Raw genomic sequence first — 21,522 nt, 5'->3', positions numbered from 1 at the left:
AAGAATATCGATATCTTTGTGTTTCCCAGTGAGCGGCGTTGGATCAATGGCGAGGAAACGGACGCTCCATCCCGGCACTGCCCAGACAAGGCATACCCAGCTGCCTCTCAACCTGCCCCCCCTACTACCTTCTCGGGTGGTGTCTACATGAGCTGTCCGGCCTGACGCTGGAGCCCCTGGCGGTTCTACAGGGGCCTAGAATCTGTAGCCCCATTACAGTCCTCCAGTCCTGCTCCAGGTGTAGGTTCCATTGGCCACAGGGACACCTTCAGCTTTCCAAGTTTAGAACATTTTACCCAGACAGCTAAAATCTCATGTATTATGCCGGCCCTGTGTTATGCCGGCCCTGTGTTATGCCGTGGATTTGCCACATGCAAACATGCGGGGCAAAACTGCACGGAATACGCATCATGTGCTCTGAGCCTTAGGACTTATTCACACGAACGTGTCCGTTTTTGCGCGTGCAAAAGTTCAGTGTGACATGTGTATATGGTGCGCGGCTGCGTGATTTTCGCGCAGCCGGCATCATTATGACACTGTTTTTATGTTACGACACCGTAAAGGAGGGGCTTTTGTTTCCCTTCTCTTCTTTAACAACAGTAGCGCGAATCACGCGCGTCACCCGGAAGTGCTTCCGTGTGCCGTGCGCGATTTGCACGCACCCATTGATTTTAATGGGTGCGTGCTGCGCGAAACACGGGCAAGTATAGGACATGTCGTGAGTTTTACGCTGCGTGAAAATCACTGACAGTCTGAACGTCCCCATAGCCTGACATAGGTCCGTGCAACGAGCGTCATTTTCACAGACGTAATACACGTTCGTGTGAATAAGCCCTTAGGGTCATTTAAAGAGGCGGCAAATTGACAGAATCCGTCTTTCAGTACACAAGTACTTACCTCCCTCTGCAGGATTCACATCGTCCCAGGTAAGAAAAGAAAAAGGGGAAGAAAAAATAAAAAAATCAGTAGATGCAATATATAAAAATAAATTTGCACAATTTTATAAATCTTTGGCATAAAAAAAAAAATATCAGCCCCCCTCCCCAGCTGTAAGGTTTTCTATAAATGTGACTATTTATTTAGTGACATTTTTGTGCTGCTCAACCCATCTCCGCATATTCCTGTGGAATTGTGCGCCATTTTTAATCACAGGTCATGCCAGTGCCCCGTTGTGCCGGAGTCATCCTCACCTGGTGAAGGCGTCATCCTGGAGGTTGAGGAACAGGTTGTCAGCGTTCAGATATATCCGGTTCTGGGATGCGGCGACCTGAAAGACACAGGATAACCGGCATGTCACCTTACAATTAGTGGTTCTCCCCGTTACAGCCCCCCCCTAGTGGTAGAGAATATCGATGTCCATTTTCATTTCCCTCATAGATCGTCCCTCCTGCAGTTTTAGGTGGGGGTCTCCTAGCGGTATCTATGGATTTACTCACCGTCTTGGCTATGCTCTGAGCTGCCCGGATCCGCCTCAGTTTCAAGTAGCCGGGGTTTTTACTGAGAGCATCACCAATGTAAGAGGTTGTCAAGGAAAAGGGTTGTCATGTGAATACTGGAAGGAATAGGAGAGGACGACGGCCATATAATGATCCCATATTTCCACAGCCGCGGTACTTCACAGGAATGGACAGATTTCCCCCCCCCCCATGCACTGCCCCCTTCCACATCTCCTCCAATAGGCGGCTTCCATGGTGTCAATGCTCCGCCTCTATAGATACAGAAATGAAGACGTTCTATTGGAGGAGACGGCGCGTCACGTCTGGCTGGAAAGGATATCATCTTGGCAGCGGTGGCTTCTCCCTCTGCCTGGACAATCTTATGTTTCTGGTCCTGCTTGGCTTTCTCCACCAAAAACTGCGCCCGCTGCGCCTCCTGCTGAGCTGTGGGTAAGAAAAGATAAAGATGGTCAGAAACCTGAGGCAACAGCTAAACCCATTATTAAAGGGATCAGAGGCGAGTCCAAAGGGTTAGGTCAGGGCCAAGTGGTCTGGGTCCGGAGGGGCGCAAAGAAAAAAAAGCCAAGGGTGACCTTTACTCTAGTCATTGGAGGATGGGGGTCTGTCCGCTGGGACCCCTCCGGACATTGACTGTATATCTAATCCATATGACACCAACGTGTATTGTGGATAAATTGTACCCTTTGGTTTAAGGGGTCGTCTCATGAACACAACTTCTGTCCATGTCCTACTGGACATAGAGGATTCGCTCGGGACCCCCTTTTATAGGCCAGAATGGAGAGCTGCTCTGTAATACTACATTCATATTGAATGGCCGCCATGAGCTGAAACTTAAAGGGGTGTTTCTGATGAGACAACCCTTTTAATTTTTGATTTTATTTAAAATCCTGAGCGGATTAATTTCATTATCTTTACAGGAATTGGAGTTTTATTTTCCTTATCCAAATGCCCTGTATAACCGCAGAGATAAAAATAAAATTAAAAAAAAATATGTTGCTGGCAGTCACCACAAGGGGGGGGGGGGGGGGGGGGGGGAGTCTTCCTGAAGACCAATTCACTACTGACTTCTATGGGAGCTGGCTCAATCCATAAGCAGTGAGCGCCCCCTAGTGGTGGCTTCAGGCAGTCAGAATTTTATCATTTAGTTACATAGTTAGTACGGTTGAAAAAAAGACACATGACCATCACATTCATAGAAAAATTTAGAACAAACCAAAACCAGTGACCCGATAGATGCAGTTTGAGGATCCTTGCGGAGGTCTTGAGGTCACTTACCCACTTGCTTGGACTCCACAGCCGCCGTGTATTCTCTGCTGAAGCTCAGTTCGGTGATGGCCACGTCATCCATGATCATACTGAAATCCTTTGCTCGGTCTGTCAGCTCCCGACGGATCAAGAGAGAGACCTACATACAAGAGACAGAGGGGCAGAAGAGACGTGTGAGAGAAATGTGACAGACTGAGGAACCGCGAGACCACCAACAGCACACTGAGAACAGGGCAGTACCCGGGCTCCCTGCAGTGGGGGGGGGGGGGGGGGGTGGTGGCAGTACCTGGGCTCTCTGCAGGGGTAGTACCCGGGCTCCCTGCGGGTGGGGGTGTCAGTACCCAGGCCCTCTGCAGGGGGAGGGGGTGTAGTACCAGAGCTCCCTGTGGGTGGGGTGGCAGTACCCGGGCCCTCTGCGGGGGTAGTACCCGGACTCCCAGAGGGTGTGGGGGAGGGGGGGTAGTACCCGGGCTCCCTGTGGGTGGGGTGGCAGTACCCGGACTCCCAGAGGGTGGGGAAGGGGTGGCAGTACCTGGGCCCTCTGCAGGGGGTAGTACTCGGTCTCCCTGCGGGTGGGGGGGGTTGGCAGTACCTGGGCTCTCTGCGTGATGAGCTGTGAAGCATTGAATTTGGCCACCACACTCTTCAGGACCTCGTTAACAATAGAGGGCAGGACTCTCTCTTCGTAGTCCAAGCCGAGCCGCTGGTACATCTGGGGGAGCTCGGAGGCCAGAGGGCGGGAGAGAACACGCAGGGTGATGTTCACCATCTGCAAATCTGGGAGCGAAAACCACAGCAGCAGAATTACAGCCTGCACATAATACAGCCACGTAACGTACCACGCATACACCACGTCACACAGAACTCTACATCTCACGTACTGACGCTCAGCAGCATTTTACAGGTTAAAGCCACATAGAAAGCGGTGAACTACGCTATTATACTACATCTTTTACTCTGATCACATCCGAAGCTGCATTAAATTCTACTGACAGCAGTTTGGAACGTCAGCAATGTAAAGACAGACACGGTCCAAAGCTCATGCGAGTTCCCTGAGGAAACTAATGACTAGTGAACTGCGTTATGTTATCCCTAGATCACGGTATGGTAGAGCGAGGAGTGACCCTACCTCTCTTACTATATACTACAGCAGAACCGCCACAGAGAACCAGCTTCCCACAATGCAATTTACAGGATGAAATTCTGTGCAGACACTGAACAAGCAGGGAATGCTGGAAGATTTCAGCTCTAAAGACTGCAGAAACGTGAATGCAACGCAGGTTGTAACTCAGGATTAATACACGGTAACTAATGTAATGTATTTACACAGTGACTCCACCAGCAGAATAGGAAGTGCAGCTCTGGAGTATAATACTGGATATAACTCAGGATCAGTACAGGATAAGTAATGTAATGTATGTATACAGTGACTCCACCAGCAGAATAGGAAGTGCAGCTCTGGAGTATAATACAGGATATAACACAGGGTCAGTACAGGATAAATAATGTATGTACACAGTGACACCACCAGCAGAATGGTGAGTGCAGCTCTGAAGTATAATACAGGATATAACTCAGGATCAGTACAGGATAAGTAATGTAATGTATGTACACAGTGACTCCACCAGCAGAATAGTGAGTTCAGCTCTGGAGTATAATACAGGATATAACTCAGGATCAGTACAGGATAAGTAATGTAATGTATGTACACAGTGACTCCACCAGCAGAATAGTGAGTGCAGCTCTGGAGTATAATACAGGATGTAACTCAGGATCAGTACAGGATAAGTAATGTAATGTATGTACACAGTGACTCCACCAGCAGAATAGTGAGTGCAGCTCTGGAGTATAATACAGGATGTAACTCAGGATCAGTACAGGATAAGTAATGTAATGTATGTACACAGTGACTCCACCAGCAGAATAGTGAGTGCAGCTCTGGAGTATAATACAGGATGTAACTCAGGATCAGTACAGGATAAGTAATGTAATGTATGTACACAGTGACTCCACCAGCAGAATAGTGAGTGCAGCTCTGGAGTATAATACAGGATGTAACTCAGGATCAGTACAGGATAAGTAATGTAATGTATGTACACAGTGACTCCACCAGCAGAATAGTGAGTGCAGCTCTGGAGTATAATACAGAATGTAACTCAGGATAAGTAATGTAATATATGTGTATACAGTGGGGATGATTTATTAAGATTGATGTTTCATACGCGACTTTTAATAAACAATTTGCTGGAGTATGATGTGACATTTATTAAGAGGTGAACGCCTCTTAATAAATGCGCTGTATCTTTCGGCTGGACATGCGCCACAACGATCGCGGTTGTAGGGAGCGCGATCGTGACTGGGCCCAATCCACATAAAATAAATACTCCTCCCCCCAGGCTCTGATCGGCTGCGGTGCATACAACATCCTGCCACTGCCCAGACATTAGTTCGTTGTATGCACCGCGGCCTGCTGCCCGTTCTTGAGGGGTGAAGCGAAGCGGTGATTATTTTTTTTTAAATTGTCCAATAGGAGAAGAAAGAGGGGGGGGCAGTCTGATCTGGAGGGAGGGGGTATGGGAGATGGCGTGGTTTTCTGCTATATAGATTTTAAATCTGTTTGGCTGCGGACGGCCCAGCCCCCCTTTAGTTATTCCATGCCTGTTTTTCTAAAGGTGTGGGTGGCGGAAAATGCCCCAATTTACTCTGCAGATTGTGACTCCTGCGACTTTTCTACGCCAAAAACCAGCGTAGAAAGGTTATTATAGTTCCCCCAGCGGCTCCACTTTTGACGTATATTAATTCTATATGTAGACTGTGGTGTAGAAATGTGAAATATAAACACAACTAAAACACACAAATCTAGATCACATTGTGGAGGACACGGCGACGCCGCTCAGGGCGCAGACTGTTCAAGGTTCTCACCTTTGGACCCAGTTGGGGAGGATATTTTTCGGGGTTTTGCTCGGATATCGTAGATAATTGGATACTGGATCCAGGGAATCCTGTAAAATACACAACACGTAACTCCGGGATCCAGGACGTGGGAAAGAGGCAGAACAACTGACGCAGATGTGAACAGAGCCTTACCAAGAACTGTCTAGACTGGATTCAAAAGTAGCAAACTCTCAGCTGTGAGAAGTATTAGGTCTGTACAAAGTATCAACCTTCAGATATAAACAAAAATGCTCACAGCACTGACAACAAGCAGAGATCTTTAAAATGGTGATCATTTGAACCACAATGCATATTAGAACGTTGCAGAACTTCTCGTTACACAACGGATATCACGTGGACGTAGCTACTTTTTATTGCGCCAATGCACGTAGATTAAGAATATAAGCAACTCTACAAAAAGTCTCAATTTAAAAAAACTCTCCTGTCGTTGTTTGTACACAGCCCGTACGCAGGCCTATGTGTCTACACGGTAACAGACTACAAACCCCGTATAGTCTTATCCGGCATTCGTGTTACTTTATTCCCTCAGTTATTGTTAATATAAGCCCTTAGCACAATCCCTGCACATGTACGGCGGATGTGCGCTTCCCTGATATGGCGCGATCTCCGGAGCGGAGCCTGCAACATATACAGCAGGTCCTGGTTGTTATAAAAAGCTGACACACGCCTGCAACGGAAAAGATCGGAGATAACGACTGCGGCATCTGAGCCGTTAGACAGCATGGGGGGCTCCCTCTGCCCCACCCTAACAACTAAATTGCCGGGTGCTGATTGGTTGCTTGGCAGAGGCTAGGCTGAATAGTAGAGCACAGATAAACGCAATACACTGTAGCAGATCAGTATTGCATAAGCGATCAATAATCTGTAGGGTCGCGACCGTAAAAGAACAAACTGTTCAAATATCATGTCGTTTAACCCTTTGGGTGAACGCCGTAGGAAGAAAAAAAAATTCACAACGCCAGAACTGCGTTTTATTGGTCATCTTGATTCCCAAAACAAAATGAAGTACATAAGAAAGCAACCAGCTATCCGTATGTACGCGCAAAAAAACAAGCCCGGACTCTGCTCCATCGAAGGAAAAATAAAAAATAGCGATGGCTCTCAGAATGTGGCGACTCAACACAATTTATTTTAACAACGCGGAACTTTGTAAAAGTAGTGAAAGAGAATCGCTGTAATCGTTTTGACCCGCAGAATAACGTTAACGTCGATTTTACCAAACGGCGAACGACGTAAAAACAGACTGTAACCCACGACTGCAGGATCAGACTACACAGGGATTGTTCGTAGTCTGTTACCGGGCGGATTAATAGGTCTGCGTTGGACACGTATACACAAAACATGAGTGTTTTTGTTTAGTTTAGATGGGTCGGAGCAATCGAAAAAACGGTTGTACAACTGCAGATCCAGCAGATTATTGTACGAGCTGCGCGGAGAGATTGGTCATCTATAGGTTAATTGACCGTTTTGTCTCGTTATGCAGTGACCCATCCTCCACCTATTGATCCATTTCTAGCCGGGTGACAACGCCATGAGGGAGATGTAATGGCGGCCACGCTGGGTGACAACGTGTTCATCTGCAGAGTCAAGAAAGAGCTGTACCTGAAGTGAAGACCCTCGGACAGGATTGTGTCCTTCTGCACACCCCCGACCCGGTTGAAGAAGATTGCTCTCTGACCGCCCTCCACTGTGGGGACAGACAGGGGTTAATTACTCCATGGACTATACTTTGGTTCGGGGGGTCGGTGGGTTTTGGAGGGAGGAAGCTCACCAGTAAAGACCGACTCCTTGAGGACATAGCCCACAGCACCCGCACCCAGCAGCAGCTTCAGCCCGGTGCCCAGTCCACGGGGCCCAGCGGGCAGACGACCAGCAAGGTCCTTTAGGTTCTGAGCCATGATCTGCAGAGAAAAATACATAAATCTAATTCACGGTCATGTATTAATCAGGTCTTCAACAGTTCTGCAACTTTCTAATATACTTTGTGTTTTAATTCTTCATAATTTACAAGACCTTTGCTTGCTGCCAGTGAATGGAAATACAGCCAGAGGCTGAAAACCTATCCCGATTACTTGCTGCTCATACAATCATGCAGGTCCGTACACGAGAGCTCGGGTACACTGTAACTTGAGGACGAGTTTTAATTTCAGAATGTCACATTTGTGTTTCCATTTAGTGACAGCAAAGATCTTGTACACAGTGAGGCACCGAAAATACAAAGTATCAGAAAGCTGCAGACGTGCGCAATATACAATCATTTAAGGGGTTCCGGGGACTATAACATTTATGGCTGATCCTTCGGTGCGCGATACACAGTATCCTGGCCTGAGAGCCATCCCGGCCAATCAAGAGAGGGGTCACATGATGGCTTGAGTGGAGGACCACGACCCCCCTTAGAGGCTGCTGATACACATGAACACTGACCCATAGAAACTGCCCCCCCCCCCCCATCCTTTAGGTTTTAATGTAAAAAGTGTCAGTCGGACGATGGGAAGCTCAACAATTACTACTGGTTACATCATATCGGACAGGTGACAAAGAACGTCCAGCCCTAAAACCTACACGAGGTGTAGAGGAGATGGCGGAGGAGCAAATGACAGACACAAGCATAACACTAACCCTCAACTACAACTCCCAGCAGGGCATGATCGTCAAAGACAGTCATCGCCTCCATCCAACCCCTTATTCTCACATGCCAGCCAACCATCCCCCAACCTTCACCACCCAGCCAACACCCCCCCACCCAACCTTCACCACCCAGCCAACACCCCCCCCCACCCAACCTTCACCACCCAGCCAACACCCCCCCCCACCCAACCTTCACCACCCAGCCAACACCCCCCCCCCCCACCCAACCTTCACCACCCAGCCAACACCCCCCCCCCCACCCAACCTTCACCACCCAGCCAACACCCCCCCCCCACCCAACCTTCACCACCCAGCCAACACCCCACCCAGCCAACACCCCCCCCCACCCAACCTTCACCACCCAGCCAACACCCCACCCAGCCAACACCCCCCCCCCCACCCAACCAACACCCCCCCCCACCCAACCTTCACCACCCAGCCAACACCCCCCATCCAACCTTCACCACCCAGGCAACACCCCCCATCCAACCTTCACCACCCAGCCAACACCCCCCCCCAGCCAACCTTCACCACCCAGCCAACACCCCCCCCCACCCAACCTTCACCACCCAGCCAACACCCCCCCCACCCAACCTTCACCACCCAGCCAACACCCCCCCCCACCCAACCTTCACCACCCAGCCAACACCCCCCCCCACCCAGCCAACACCCCCCCCCCACCCAACCTTCACCACCCAGCCAACACCCCCCCCCACCCAGCCAACACCCCCCCCACCCAACCTTCGCCACCCAGCCAACACCCCCCCCCACCCAACCTTCGCCACCCAGCCAACACCCCCCCCTCTTCGCCACCCAGCCAACACCCCCCCCTCTTCGCCACCCAGCCAACACCCCCCCCCCTTCGCCACCCAGCCAACACCCCCCCCTTCGCCACCCAGCCAACACCCCCCCTCTTCGCCACCCAGCCAACACCCCCCCCTTCGCCACCCAGCCAACACCCCCCCTCTTCGCCACCCAGCCAACACCCCCCCTCTTCGCCACCCAGCCAACACCCCCCCCTTCGCCACCCAGCCAACACCCCCCCCTCTTCGCCACCCAGCCAACACCCCCCCCACCCAACCTTCACCACCCAGCCAACACCCCCCCCACCCAACCTTCACCACCCAGCCAACACCCCCCCCACCCAACCTTCACCACCCAGCCAACACCCCCCCCCACCCAGCCAACACCCCCCCCACCCAACCTTCGCCACCCAGCCAACACCCCCCCCTCTTCGCCACCCAGCCAACACCCCCCCCCCTTCGCCACCCAGCCAACACCCCCCCCCCTTCGCCACCCAGCCAACACCCCCCCTCTTCGCCACCCAGCCAACACCCCCCCCCTTCGCCACCCAGCCAACACCCCCCCCCTTCGCCACCCAGCCAACACCCCCCCCCCTTCGCCACCCAGCCAACACACCCCCCCCTTCGCCACCCAGCCAACACCCCCCCCCTTCGCCACCCAGCCAACACCCCCCCCCCTTCGCCACCCAGCCAACACCCCCCCCCCTTCGCCACCCAGCCAACACCCCCCCCCCTTCGCCACCCAGCCAACACCCCCCCCCCCTTCGCCACCCAGCCAACACACCCCCCCCCTTCGCCACCCAGCCAACACCCCCCCCTTCGCCACCCAGCCAACACCCCCCCCCCTTCGCCACCCAGCCAACACCCCCCCCCCTTCGCCACCCAGCCAACACACCCCCCCCCCTTCGCCACCCAGCCAACACCCCCCCCCCCTTCGCCACCCAGCCAACACCCCCCCCCCCTTCGCCACCCAGCCAACACCCCCCCCCCTTCGCCACCCAGCCAACACCCCCCCCCCTTCGCCACCCAGCCAACACCCCCCCCCCCTTCGCCACCCAGCCAACACCCCCCCCCCCCTTCGCCACCCAGCCAACACCCCCCCCCCCCTTCGCCACCCAGCCAACACCCCCCCCCCCTTCGCCACCCAGCCAACACCCCCCCCCCCTTCGCCACCCAGCCAACACCCCCCCCCCTTCGCCACCCAGCCAACACCCCCCCCTTCGCCACCCAGCCAACACCCCCCCCTTCGCCACCCAGCCAACACCCCCCCTTCGCCACCCAGCCAACACCCCCCCCCTTCGCCACCCAGCCAACACCCCCCCCCTTCGCCACCCAGCCAACACCCCCCCCCCTTCGCCACCCAGCCAACACCCCCCCCTTCGCCACCCAGCCAACACCCCCCCCTTCGCCACCCAGCCAACACCCCCCCCTTCGCCACCCAGCCAACACCCCCCCCTTCGCCACCCAGCCAACACCCCCCCCTTCGCCACCCAGCCAACACCCCGCCCACAACCTTCACCCCCCCACAACCTTCAGGTGCCAGCAAACCACCAGTCCAACCCCTAACCTTTGCTTCACTTTCTGATTGGTGCGGGTCTGACTTCAAATGAGCAGCCGGGAAAGCGATATTGTGCAAAGAAAACCTTGAAGGGGACGCAGCGCCATTCTCATGATTAGTGGGGGCCCTAGAGGTTGGGCCTCCACCGATCAGAAATTATGGACATAACCTTTAAATTAAACCCTAACCGCCTCCTAACATCTCCCCCCATCCTGACCTTCGCTGTGGTCCAAAATGAACTTTCGCCTCCAAAAAACGAATAAAAAAAAATCTGCACAAACTAAAACTGATCAAATCTTCTAAAGTCGCGCAATCTAATGAGGCTGAGAGGCCGCAAACCGCACAGCGCCAATCGCTTAATGTGACCATCAGCGGCTACATCACGTAACGGCACCATCCTACGGGAAAAGACCTGCGATTTTATAACAAGATAAAATCGCATTGTAACAGTACATGCGATATAGTCATATGACATCCTGAAGCATGATGACACCGCGGAGCTCACATACATGTACGGCGCCCCCCACAATCAACCCTCGTCCTCACCCCTGTTCTTCTGCGCTTTCACGTGTCCCCTCCTGTATGTCAACCCCGGCAGCAGAAGGACACCGGAAGTGTGCTATTACCTGTCAGCTCCGGCCAACCGCTTCTCCCCCTGCACTATAGTTCCGCTGAGTCCCCGTCATGTGACTATCCAACCAACCCCAACATGGCGCCGGCACCGGAAGTTGCTCTCTCGCCATCCACACCACTTAGCAGACATGGCGGCGCGCAGGGGACCCACGAGTGTTAATCACACAGATGAGGACGAGCCCCGGATCAAGCGACGGAAAGACAAGAGACTGATCGTGTTACTGGAGGGGGCCAGCCTGGAGACCGTGCGGGTAATCTAAATGTGTGCGCAGGCAGACTAGGCATTCTGGGAGTTGTAGTTCACAACTGCTGGAGGCCCACGGGTTGAGTCTATTGCGTATATGTAGGGTATTGTTGGCTGCAGGCTTCTGACCCGTATCTAATCTCTGTATATAGAAGCATCCTATATAGCACATTCACTGTATATATTTATATAAGGGGGTCATCCTCGTTGCACAAGTCCCCGACATATGAACATAACATCAGGCATCATCCCCTGTAGTAAAATCCCCATGACAGCTCTTATTGGAAGGCGAGAAATGCTGCTGCTCTGGTATTCGATATCCATTTCTTGTTCCAGGCAGGAAAAACCTATGAATTACTAAACTGTGACCAACATAAAAACATCCTGGTGAAGAATGGGAAAGACCCTGGTGAGGTGCGGCCGGACATCACACATCAGGTACGTTGTCACCGACTTAAAGGAATTGTCCACTTTTTATAAAGAAGCCGATCAGCTGATTGCTGCGAGTACGGCGTCCTTTACTGCGTCTATGCGTACATTTCCCAAATGTGGAGGTGCACCTTTCAAATTAATTGGCTGTCCATATGATCATGGAAGCACCAGGGGCGCCAGGCAGCCCAGAGTCCTAATAGGGTGTATGGACAGTTGTCGTCATCAGACAAAACCCTTAAAGGGAATGTGTCGCTAGAAAATTATTTATTTTCAGTTAAACAATTTAGTATTTAAGTGATTACACATTTGTTTTAATTTATTCACAAGGCAGGAAATATTATAAATTCGATTCTAATTTATAACATTCCCATGTGCTGGCCACTAGAGGGAGCAGTTCCCAAAATTGCAGCCTGGTCAATGTGGTAAAGCAACCTCATTGCTTTATGCTGCAAATTTGGGGTGGACACACTCTCCTCTAGTGTCCTCACACAATCCCCCCCTCCCTTATTCTGGCTAGTGCCAGGAGAGGGAGGGGTTTGAATGTATTCAAACCTCCTACACACTGTGCCGCCATTTTCTGAGCGACTGCGCAGTGTAGGAGGATTAGATACAGGGCTCAGCAGACAGTATCACACGAACATGATACACACATCACATACACGAACATAAATTACCTTCTCCTGCCGCCTCCTCCGTTGGTCTACGCTCCTCTTCCTTGAAAATATGGCCGGAAGCCGTGGCCGGAAGTCGTCATCTTAGGGTATGTTCACACGGCAGCGTCCGTTATGGCTGAAATTACGGTGCTGAACCTCTGTCTGTGTTCGGGGAGGCTATCGAGGGGACCCTGAAACAAAAAGGTAATGTAATAAACGGTACCCAAATTACATCTCAGGAGCCTGTAGTCACGGACTGTCGAGTCTAGAGGGTTTACCAATTTAGGTCTGCAAAATAAGTCAGAACATTGCTCCCCCCTCCCTCCCGGGTTGTCCTCCTCTCACCCCCACAGCATGGCGATCGTCCCGGTTCCACACCCGATGCCCCCCTTTACCCTTCTGCCATATATATAATATAATTGCGTCTGTTTTGATCCCCCCCCCCAGAGCTTGCTGATGTTATTGGACAGTCCTCTCAACCGAGCGGGATTGTTACAAGTCTATATCCACACACAGAGGAACGTTCTCATCGAGGTCAACCCACAAACCCGAATCCCCCGAACCTTTCCCCGATTCTGCGGCCTAATGGGTAAGTAGCATGTCGAGAACAGAATTTTATTGCAATTCCTACAATTTATTGATTTTTAACCCCTTCCCGCCGCATTTTAGTTTTTTTCCTCCCCACATTCCAAAAGACATAACATCTTTATTTTTCCGTCGATGTAGTACTATGAGGGCTTGATTTTTGCGGGACGAGTTTTAGTTTTTCGTAGCACCATTTTTTTTGCCATTTTGCCTTATTTTGTATCGCCAAATTCCGAGAGCCATAAGTTTTTTATTTTTCCGTCGATTAAGTGGCATGAGGGCTTATTTATGTCGTTTTTAATAATACCATTTTGGGGTACATGCGACGTTTTGATTGCATTTTATTTCATTTTTTGTGGCAGATGAGGGGACCAAAAAATAGAAATTCTGGCGTTTACAATTTTTTTTGTTCACCATGCGGGTTAAATAATGATATATTGTAATAGTTCAAACTTTTACGGACGCGGCGATACCAATTATGTTTATTCATTTTTTTTTTTACTATGCTCTAGGGGGAAAATGGGAAAAGGGGGTTTTACATAAAAAAAAAAAAACACTTTATTTAAAGAGGCTCTGTCACCAGATTTTGCAACCCCTATCTGCTATTGCAGCAGATCGGCGCTGCAATGTAGATTACAGGAACGTTTTTATTTTTACAAAAACGAGCATTTTTGGCCAAGTTATGGCCATTTTTGTATTTATGTAAATGAGGCTTGCAAAAGTACAACTGGGCGTGTATTATGTGCGTACATCGGGGCGTTTTTACTTCTTTTACTAGCTGGGCGTTGTGTATAGAAGTATCATCCACTTCTCTTCAGAACGCACAGCTTCTGGCAGATCACGCTGTGACGTCACTCACAGGTCCTGCATCGTGTCAGACGAGCGAGGACACATCGGCACCAGAGGCTACAGATGATTCTGCAGCAGCATCAGCGTTTGCAGGTAAGTCGATGTAGCTACTTACCTGCAAACGCTGATGCTGCTGCAGAATCAACTGTAGCCTCTGGTGCCGATGTGGCCGACACGATGCAGGACCTGGGGCAGGAAGTGAGTGACGACACAGCGTGATCTCTCGAGAACACGGCTGTGTCTGCACTGCCAGAAGCTGGGCGTTCTGAAGAGAAGTGGATGATACTTCTATACACAACGCCCAGCTAGTAAAAGTAGTAAACACGCCCCGATGTACGCACATAATACACGCCCACTTGGACTTCTGCAAGCCTCATTTAAATAAATATAAAAATGGTCATAACTTGGCCAAAAATGCTTGTTTAAAAAACAAATAAAAACGTTACTGTAATCTACATTGCAGCGCCTATCTGCTGCAATAGCAGATAGGGGTTGCAAAATCTGGTGACAGAGCCTCTTTAACTAATTTTTACTTTTTTTATTAGTCCACCTAGGGTACTTCAACCAGCGATCGTTAAATCACTTGCACGATATACGGCAATACTAATGTATTGCAGTATATCGGGATTCTGACAGGCCGGAGGCTTAGTAGGAGCACAAAGATTGCGGATCTGGGGGCCTTCATTAGGACCCCAGGCAGCCAAAGCAACCATCGCCCCCCTCTTTCTAACAATTTAAATGCTGTGGTCGCTACTGACCGCAGCATTTAACTAGTTAAATGAGCGGGATGCCGCTCATTACTCTGAAATGTTGGCTGTAACTAACAGCCGACAACGGCATAGTATGGAGCGGGTTCACTCTGTGAGCCCGTTCCATAATTCCCCTACCCGACTTTGGCGTATGGATAAGTCAAATGCCGGGAAGGGGTTAATACAAAATTCTGTCTACATACAAAATGGCTGATGAAACATAGGTAAACCTTGATGTAGATGGTGATTTGGATCCACTAAGGCCTCATGCACGCGTCAGTAGTGATGTGCACGGCCGTGATTTGCTGCTCGGACAGCCGCAGAGTGTCACCCACGAGCCGCCCGCAAATCACGGGCCGCACGCTTGCATTAATTTCTATGAGCCTGGACCGCAAAACACGACCGTAATAAGACATGTCCGTTCTTTATGCGCTCCAGGCTCCTGGGCCATGCAGGGGAATTGTGGCCGCAAAAATACGTTCGTGTGCATGGGGCCTAATGGGGCAGATCCATCAAACTTGTCTAAGGCCTCATGCACGCCACCGTGTCTTTCTTCAGTGTGTTTGCCGCGTTTTTTTGCGGATAGCACACTGACCTATTCTTTTCTATGGGGTCATGCACACAGGAGTGTGTTTTGTGGATTCGTTGTTCAATAAATTATGGAACATGTCCTTTCTACGTCCGTGTTTGCGGACAATATCCTCCTGTTTGTTGTTTGTTTTTTTGCGGAACGTAAAATATGAATGACACACGGAAACAACAGGTTCAGAAACCACTCGGAGACATTACAGATTCAAACACGGACGCTTGGATCCATCGTTTGCGGCCTGATCAACAGCAACAGTCGTGTGCATAAGGCCTAAGAGTAACACTGGCCTTGTTGCCTATAGCAACCAATCACAGCGCAGCTTTCATTTCTCCAGAGCAGGTTAAGAAATGAAAGCTGTGCTCTGGTTGGTTGCTATGGGCAACAAGGACAGTTTTACTATTAATTTTGAGAAATTTGTCCCAATGTCTACATGACAACATTGATCCTGACAGAAATCAGAGGAGGACATGTCATCAGAATCTCTCAGTAGTGCAGCCTCAGGCATTGCCGTATCCGCAGTAGAAATACCTTGTGTGAACATGAACCGCTAAGTGGCACCTAACAAAATACACAATGGGGCAGATGTCTAATGCTTTTCAAGGCAGCCTAAACTTAAACCATGTAGTCAGAAGATGCGCCAAATTTATCACAGTGGCGCACGATGTATGATAAATTTGGCGCATCTCTCTAGACACGTTAGGCTCTTTTTCCATCCTTATATCATCTATTCATTGGCTTAATTTACGCCATTGTTTTTGCGCCAAAGTTTTGGTGCATTTTTGGCGATCCAACTTTAAGACGCACCCCTTTTCCACTAAGACACACCCGTCATCGAGCAAGGCACAAAGGCATCTAAAAAACATTAATAAATGGCGCACAGCATGTACACCAGAATTCTGGCGAATTTTATAGTAAATCTGCCCGTGTTCACACTTCACTCTCCGTCTCTTTTAGTACAACTGCTGCATAAATTGAGCGTCCGAGCTGCCGATGGACCCCAGAAACTCTTAAAGGTGAGAGAACCCCAAAAACATTTTGGTTTTGAATCGAGATTTCTGATACGCGAGGACATGCCGGATTATCAAATCTTCTGGATTATTGTCATGAAAATATATAGATTATACGTATAGACGTAGGCAACATTGTAGACGGCTGAGTTCTCGCATTGCGGCGGTTGAGATGTGAACGTGATGCAACTGGGACAGCGCTGACATGTTAAGTGGCGCAATTTGCAAATTGACTGCAGATAAAAGCGTAATTTTTTTTTTTTATGGCCACTCGATAACCTGCCGTTTAGCTGCATAACCACGCGGCCGTTAAGGGGGGCTTACGAATAGGGCATGCACACGACCGTAAAAATCGTCCATAATTGCGGTCCACAATTACAGACGTATTCACTTCTATTGACCGCGGACACCTTCCTGTATATTTACGGGTAGGCGTCCAGGCCGTAGAAGTGTACCGCAAAAGATAGGACATGTCTGTTCTTTTGCTCTTTACGGGCCGTGCTCCGATACGTTGTATGGGAGCGCGGGCCGAAAATGCGGAGGTCGTGCCCGCAACCGCGGCCTGTGATTACGGTCGCGGCCGTGTGCATGGGGCCTTACTATGAAAGTGCTTTTACTGATTAATTTGCAAACCGCGCAGACCTGTTGATTGACATGTCGGTGTGCTTGTGGGTGCTGCTCGACCACGGAGCGTCTGCGAGTGCCAGATTATCAGAATTTCTTGATTATTGGATGCCTGATCAATGGATGATAAAGCCATCAATGTTTGATTAGTGGGCTCTGACCTCCGAGACCCCCGCCAATCAGCAGAATGAAGGGGCCGTGGTGCTCGTGTAAGCGCCGCGTCGCATTTATTGTTTACGCAGCTACAGCGCCATATATATGGTTGTGGCTGTGCCTGGTACTGCAGCTCAGTCTTTTAAAAACAAAAAGTTTATTATTTTTTCTTTTTTCTTTAGGTTATTAAGAATCCAATAACGGATCACCTCCCTGCGGGCTGCGTCAAGGTTGGCACCTCCTTTCAGGGTGAGAGTGTTCCGTGTGTGCGAGACCTTGTCCCCTCCGTGGAGCCGATGATGATCGTAATCGGAGCGTTCGCGCATGGTTCGGTGAGTGTTGAGTTCTGTATAATAAGGGGATGGGATGGAGAACCGGACATGACGTTGTATAGTAAAACAGCGCATGAAGAATGGGATAAATGACAGACGGAAATACAGCAACGAGTTCGTGTGGTCGCAAAATCGGCGTCTAGAAGTCAGAAAATCGACTCCATACGCTTAACCCTTTCTTGTTCTGCATATATACATTGCTGTTCCTGCGGTCCAAAGTATATAAACTGTGATTGAGAGCCGCAGTGACCCCGCGATGCACGGGATGGAAACAATATTTTAACCCTTTACACAGCTGACGGCCCGCTCCATGGCTGCGACTGTAAGGGGTTAAAGAGATAAAATGTTAAAGGGTTTTTCTGGTTATCTATTAAATAATGATCGTTATAATTGATAGAAATGGTATAATATGATATGTAAATACTTTACAGAGCTTATACAGTATAGTATATTTTTTAGTTATACAATTTTACAATATACTTTCTGTATCGATTTCTCACGGTTTCAAGATCTCTGCTTGCTGTCAGTTTATAGGATCCTTTATTGTTCACTCCCAGGGGATAAAAATCTGTCCTGATCATGTGATGGTCGCACCGCTGCACCGCGAGTCCTGCAGCTTTCATTAGTCGCTTTTTGAATAAATTTTTTGCCACACATTCATAGCAAAACTGTGACGGGTAATAAAAATCCCCAAATGCCCGATCCTTATTTCCGCCAACATCTGCCGTCATGCCGAAATCAGCGTGTTCGCCTGGCTTTTGTCTGTGCATGCCCAGATTTCGTGTTGATGCCCAGACTTCATCCTATTTTCCACGAATGTAAACTAAACCATTAAAGAACTCTGTGGCCTCTATAGGGGCAAATCTGGGGCATTTTGTGTCTAGACCGTTTAGGCTCTGTTCACATTTTGTTTTTCCTGTATGTATCGCATGCAGTTGCATAAGAGTATACCAATGAATACCTGCCAGCTGGATGCCAACCATTGAGCCCATAAGGGTCTATGGACCCATTTGGACAATGCTCATTTCCTGGAACGTGCACCTAACGTTCACACGGAACGCAGTGTGAACAGAGCCGTACCTCACAAGAATGTTCCCAATCACGGGCAGTAAGCGGAGATCTTGAAAATGGTGTACTTTGTGTCTCAATTCTTTATTAGAATGTTTCAGAATTTTTCATTACATGATGATTAAAGGGGTATTCTGGTTACAACAAGTTACCCCCTATCAGTAGGGTAAGGGGTAACTTGCTGATCGGTGGGTGTCCGACAACTCGGACCCCCACCGTTTCCGCAAACGGGGAGCCCGAAGTTGCCCAAACCCCAAGTTTCAACCGAGCGGCAGGTCGCTCATGCACACTGTCGCTCCATTCATTCTTTATGGCAGCGCTGGAAAAAGCCAAACACTGCGCTCGTCTATCTCAGGCACTTCCATAAAGAATGAATGGAGCGGCAGTGCGCATGAGTGACCTGCCGCTCGGTTGAAACTTGGGGTTTGGGCAACTTCGGGCTCCCCGTTCTCGTAAACGGTGGGGGTCCGAGCTGTCGGACACCCACCGATCAGTAAGTTACCCCTTACCCTACGGATAAGGGGGTAACTTGTAACGGAATACCCCTTTAAGCATTATTTACAGAAAACCCCTTTAATCCTGTGCCAGACATCAGCTGGTTAATGGCTTGGATCATTCCAGCTATGATTGTTTTTCACCCCTGGATTAGAGGAGGCTCCTGAGTAGGGATGTCACGATAGCAGAATTTGGACTTCGATACCGATACTTCATTTAGTATTGCGATTTCGATACTTTGCCAACAGTAATAATTAAAAAAACAGTTCTTCCATTTCTGATGTGGGGCCCGAGGTGCGATGATGAATTTAACCTCCATGTGCCTCACATTAATAGTAATTAACCCCATCATGTTTCTCCATCTTAATGGGTTAATGTGTGAGGTACATGATGGGGTTAATTACTATTAATGTGAGGCACATGGAGGTTAAATTCATCATCGCACCTCGTGCCTCACAATAAGTGATAGAAAGCGGTTTTTATGTTATTTTTTTACAACGTACACATCATAAATGATGCAAAAAATAGTTGTGCCGGTTATTACGGCCGCGCCAATCACGAATGTGTATATTATGTAGAGACTTATTCTAATGTTTATTGTAAAAAAGGTGAATGTGGATTTTTTTTAAATTTAACATTACTTTGTTTTTGATTTATTTTTTAAACTTTAATGTACTGGCCTATATCTATATACTGATAGTACACAGGCATATATCTATATACTGATAGTACACAGGCATATATCTATATACTGATAGCACACAGGCATATATCTATATACTGATAGCACACAGGCATATATCTATATACTGATAGCACACAGGCATATATCTATATACTGATAGTACACAGGCATATATCTATATACTGATAGTACACAGGCATACATCTATATACTGATAGCACACAGGCATATATCTATATACTGATAGCACACAGGCATATATCTATATACTGATAGTACACAGGCATATATCTATATACTGATAGTACACAGGCATATATTCATATACTGATAGTACACAGGCATATATCTATATACTGATAGTACACAGGCATATATCTATATACTGATAGTACACAGGCATATATCTATATACTGATAGCACACAGGCATATATATCTATATACTGATAGCACACAGGCATATATATCTATATACTGATAGCACACAGGCATATATATCTATATACTGATAGCACACAGGCATATATATCTATATACTGATAGCACACAGGCATATATCTATATACTGATAGTACACAGGCATATATCTATATACTGATAGTATACAGGCATATATCTATACACTGATAGTACACAGGCATATATCTATATTACAGTACATTAGCCTGTGTAATGATTAGTACACAGGCAGTTAGGACATACCTAAGTATGCCCTAACAACAAGAAATATTGTAGGACAGCCCTGGGGTCCTTCAATGGACCCTGGGCTGTCTGCCCATATATGGTATGGCCCTCAATTGCGTCACATGAATTCCCTGTCACGCGATCCAGGGGCATCCCTCTTCTCATTTTCCCCTGAATGCTGCAGTCCGCTGTGATCGCAGCATTCAGGGGAATAGCGGAGGAGAGGAGAGGTTTCTCTGATCTCCGCCGTTATAGAGCGGGGCTGCGGCTTTGTACTACAGTCCTTGCCCCGCTCCTGACAGGAAGTGCGCGCGCAGTCAGCATGAGGTGATGCGGCCGGCGCTGCACTAATGAGCGGTGGTTCAGGCACTGTGGACAGAACGTGGGGGTGTTTTGCAGTGCGCCCGCCATGTTCTGTTTTCAGTGCCGACGCTCATTACTGCAGCGCCGGCCGCATCGCATCATCCTGACCCCGCACATGTCAGGACTCAGGAGCGGGGCAGTGACTGTATTACACAGCCGCAGCCCCGCTCTCATACATTCATGTGTTACTATACTGAGCCGTGCGGCCGGACAGCTTAGTATCGAAATACAGGAAATAGCGGTATCGAACCGTTTGGGTATGCAAAGTATAGAAACAGTATCGAAGTTTTGTTGCATCGTGCATCCCTACTCCTGATACTATAGGCTGGGAGTTGTTGTCCTCCAGTTTTTTTCAGACCATCCTTGTCCTATCGCTTATGATTTATTTTCATTTTCTTGCAGGTTAATGTGGATTTTACGGAGCGCTGCGTGTCCATCAGTCAGTATCCTCTGTCCGCTGCCCTGACCTGCGCCAAGATCTGCACTGCATTTGAAGAAGTCTGGGGGGTGGTGTGAAGACGCTGGACGGCTTGCTGGTTCTTCTACCAAACTTCCGGTTCCCCTGTTTTCTTTTTGTTTTGTTATTAAACCCGTTATTTGTAATTACTGTACATGTTCCTTTAAAAAAAAAAAAAAACTGAGTGTGATCTGAATTTTTTCACCCCAGAGGTTTCCAGAAAGTTGTAAATGTGAAGGGTTGATGTTCTA

General features: G+C 48.9%; 2 protein-coding genes across 4 annotated transcripts; one reads left to right on the top strand and one right to left on the bottom strand.

Moving 5' to 3' along the window:
• Positions 1–1,168: 1,168 nt before the first annotated feature.
• PHB2 (prohibitin 2) lies at positions 1,169–11,317 on the bottom strand. Of its 3 annotated transcripts, none has more exons than XM_075842939.1 (9): positions 11,294–11,317; positions 7,450–7,579; positions 7,281–7,365; positions 5,646–5,725; positions 3,316–3,500; positions 2,733–2,862; positions 1,777–1,880; positions 1,437–1,514; positions 1,169–1,267 (listed from the first exon to the last, which is right to left on the bottom strand). In XM_075842939.1, the coding sequence occupies exons 2-9, from the start codon at positions 7,574–7,576 to the stop codon at positions 1,187–1,189; spliced, it is 870 nt and encodes a 289-aa protein (XP_075699054.1). In that variant the 5' UTR covers positions 7,577–7,579; positions 11,294–11,317; the 3' UTR covers positions 1,169–1,186. The 3 variants fall into 3 exon arrangements, with proteins under 3 accessions (XP_075699054.1, XP_075699051.1, XP_075699053.1); XM_075842936.1 differs by having other exon boundaries at positions 11,214–11,304; XM_075842938.1 differs by lacking the exon at positions 11,294–11,317 and adding an exon at positions 11,177–11,201.
• Positions 11,268–21,428, top strand: LOC142664046 (ribosomal RNA small subunit methyltransferase NEP1-like). Its single transcript, XM_075842940.1, has 6 exons — positions 11,268–11,551; positions 11,881–11,982; positions 13,077–13,218; positions 16,356–16,414; positions 17,368–17,517; positions 21,217–21,428. Exons 1-6 carry the CDS (start codon positions 11,429–11,431, stop codon positions 21,328–21,330), a joined length of 690 nt encoding a protein of 229 aa, XP_075699055.1. The 5' UTR covers positions 11,268–11,428; the 3' UTR covers positions 21,331–21,428.
• The last annotated feature ends 94 nt before the right edge of the window (positions 21,429–21,522 follow it).

This window comes from Rhinoderma darwinii, chromosome 11 (assembly GCF_050947455.1).
Source record: "Rhinoderma darwinii isolate aRhiDar2 chromosome 11, aRhiDar2.hap1, whole genome shotgun sequence".
Taxonomy (NCBI): domain Eukaryota; kingdom Metazoa; phylum Chordata; class Amphibia; order Anura; family Rhinodermatidae; genus Rhinoderma; species Rhinoderma darwinii.
The sequence above is the reverse complement of the archived record's forward strand: the minus strand, read 5'-3'. Positions and strand labels throughout refer to the sequence as shown.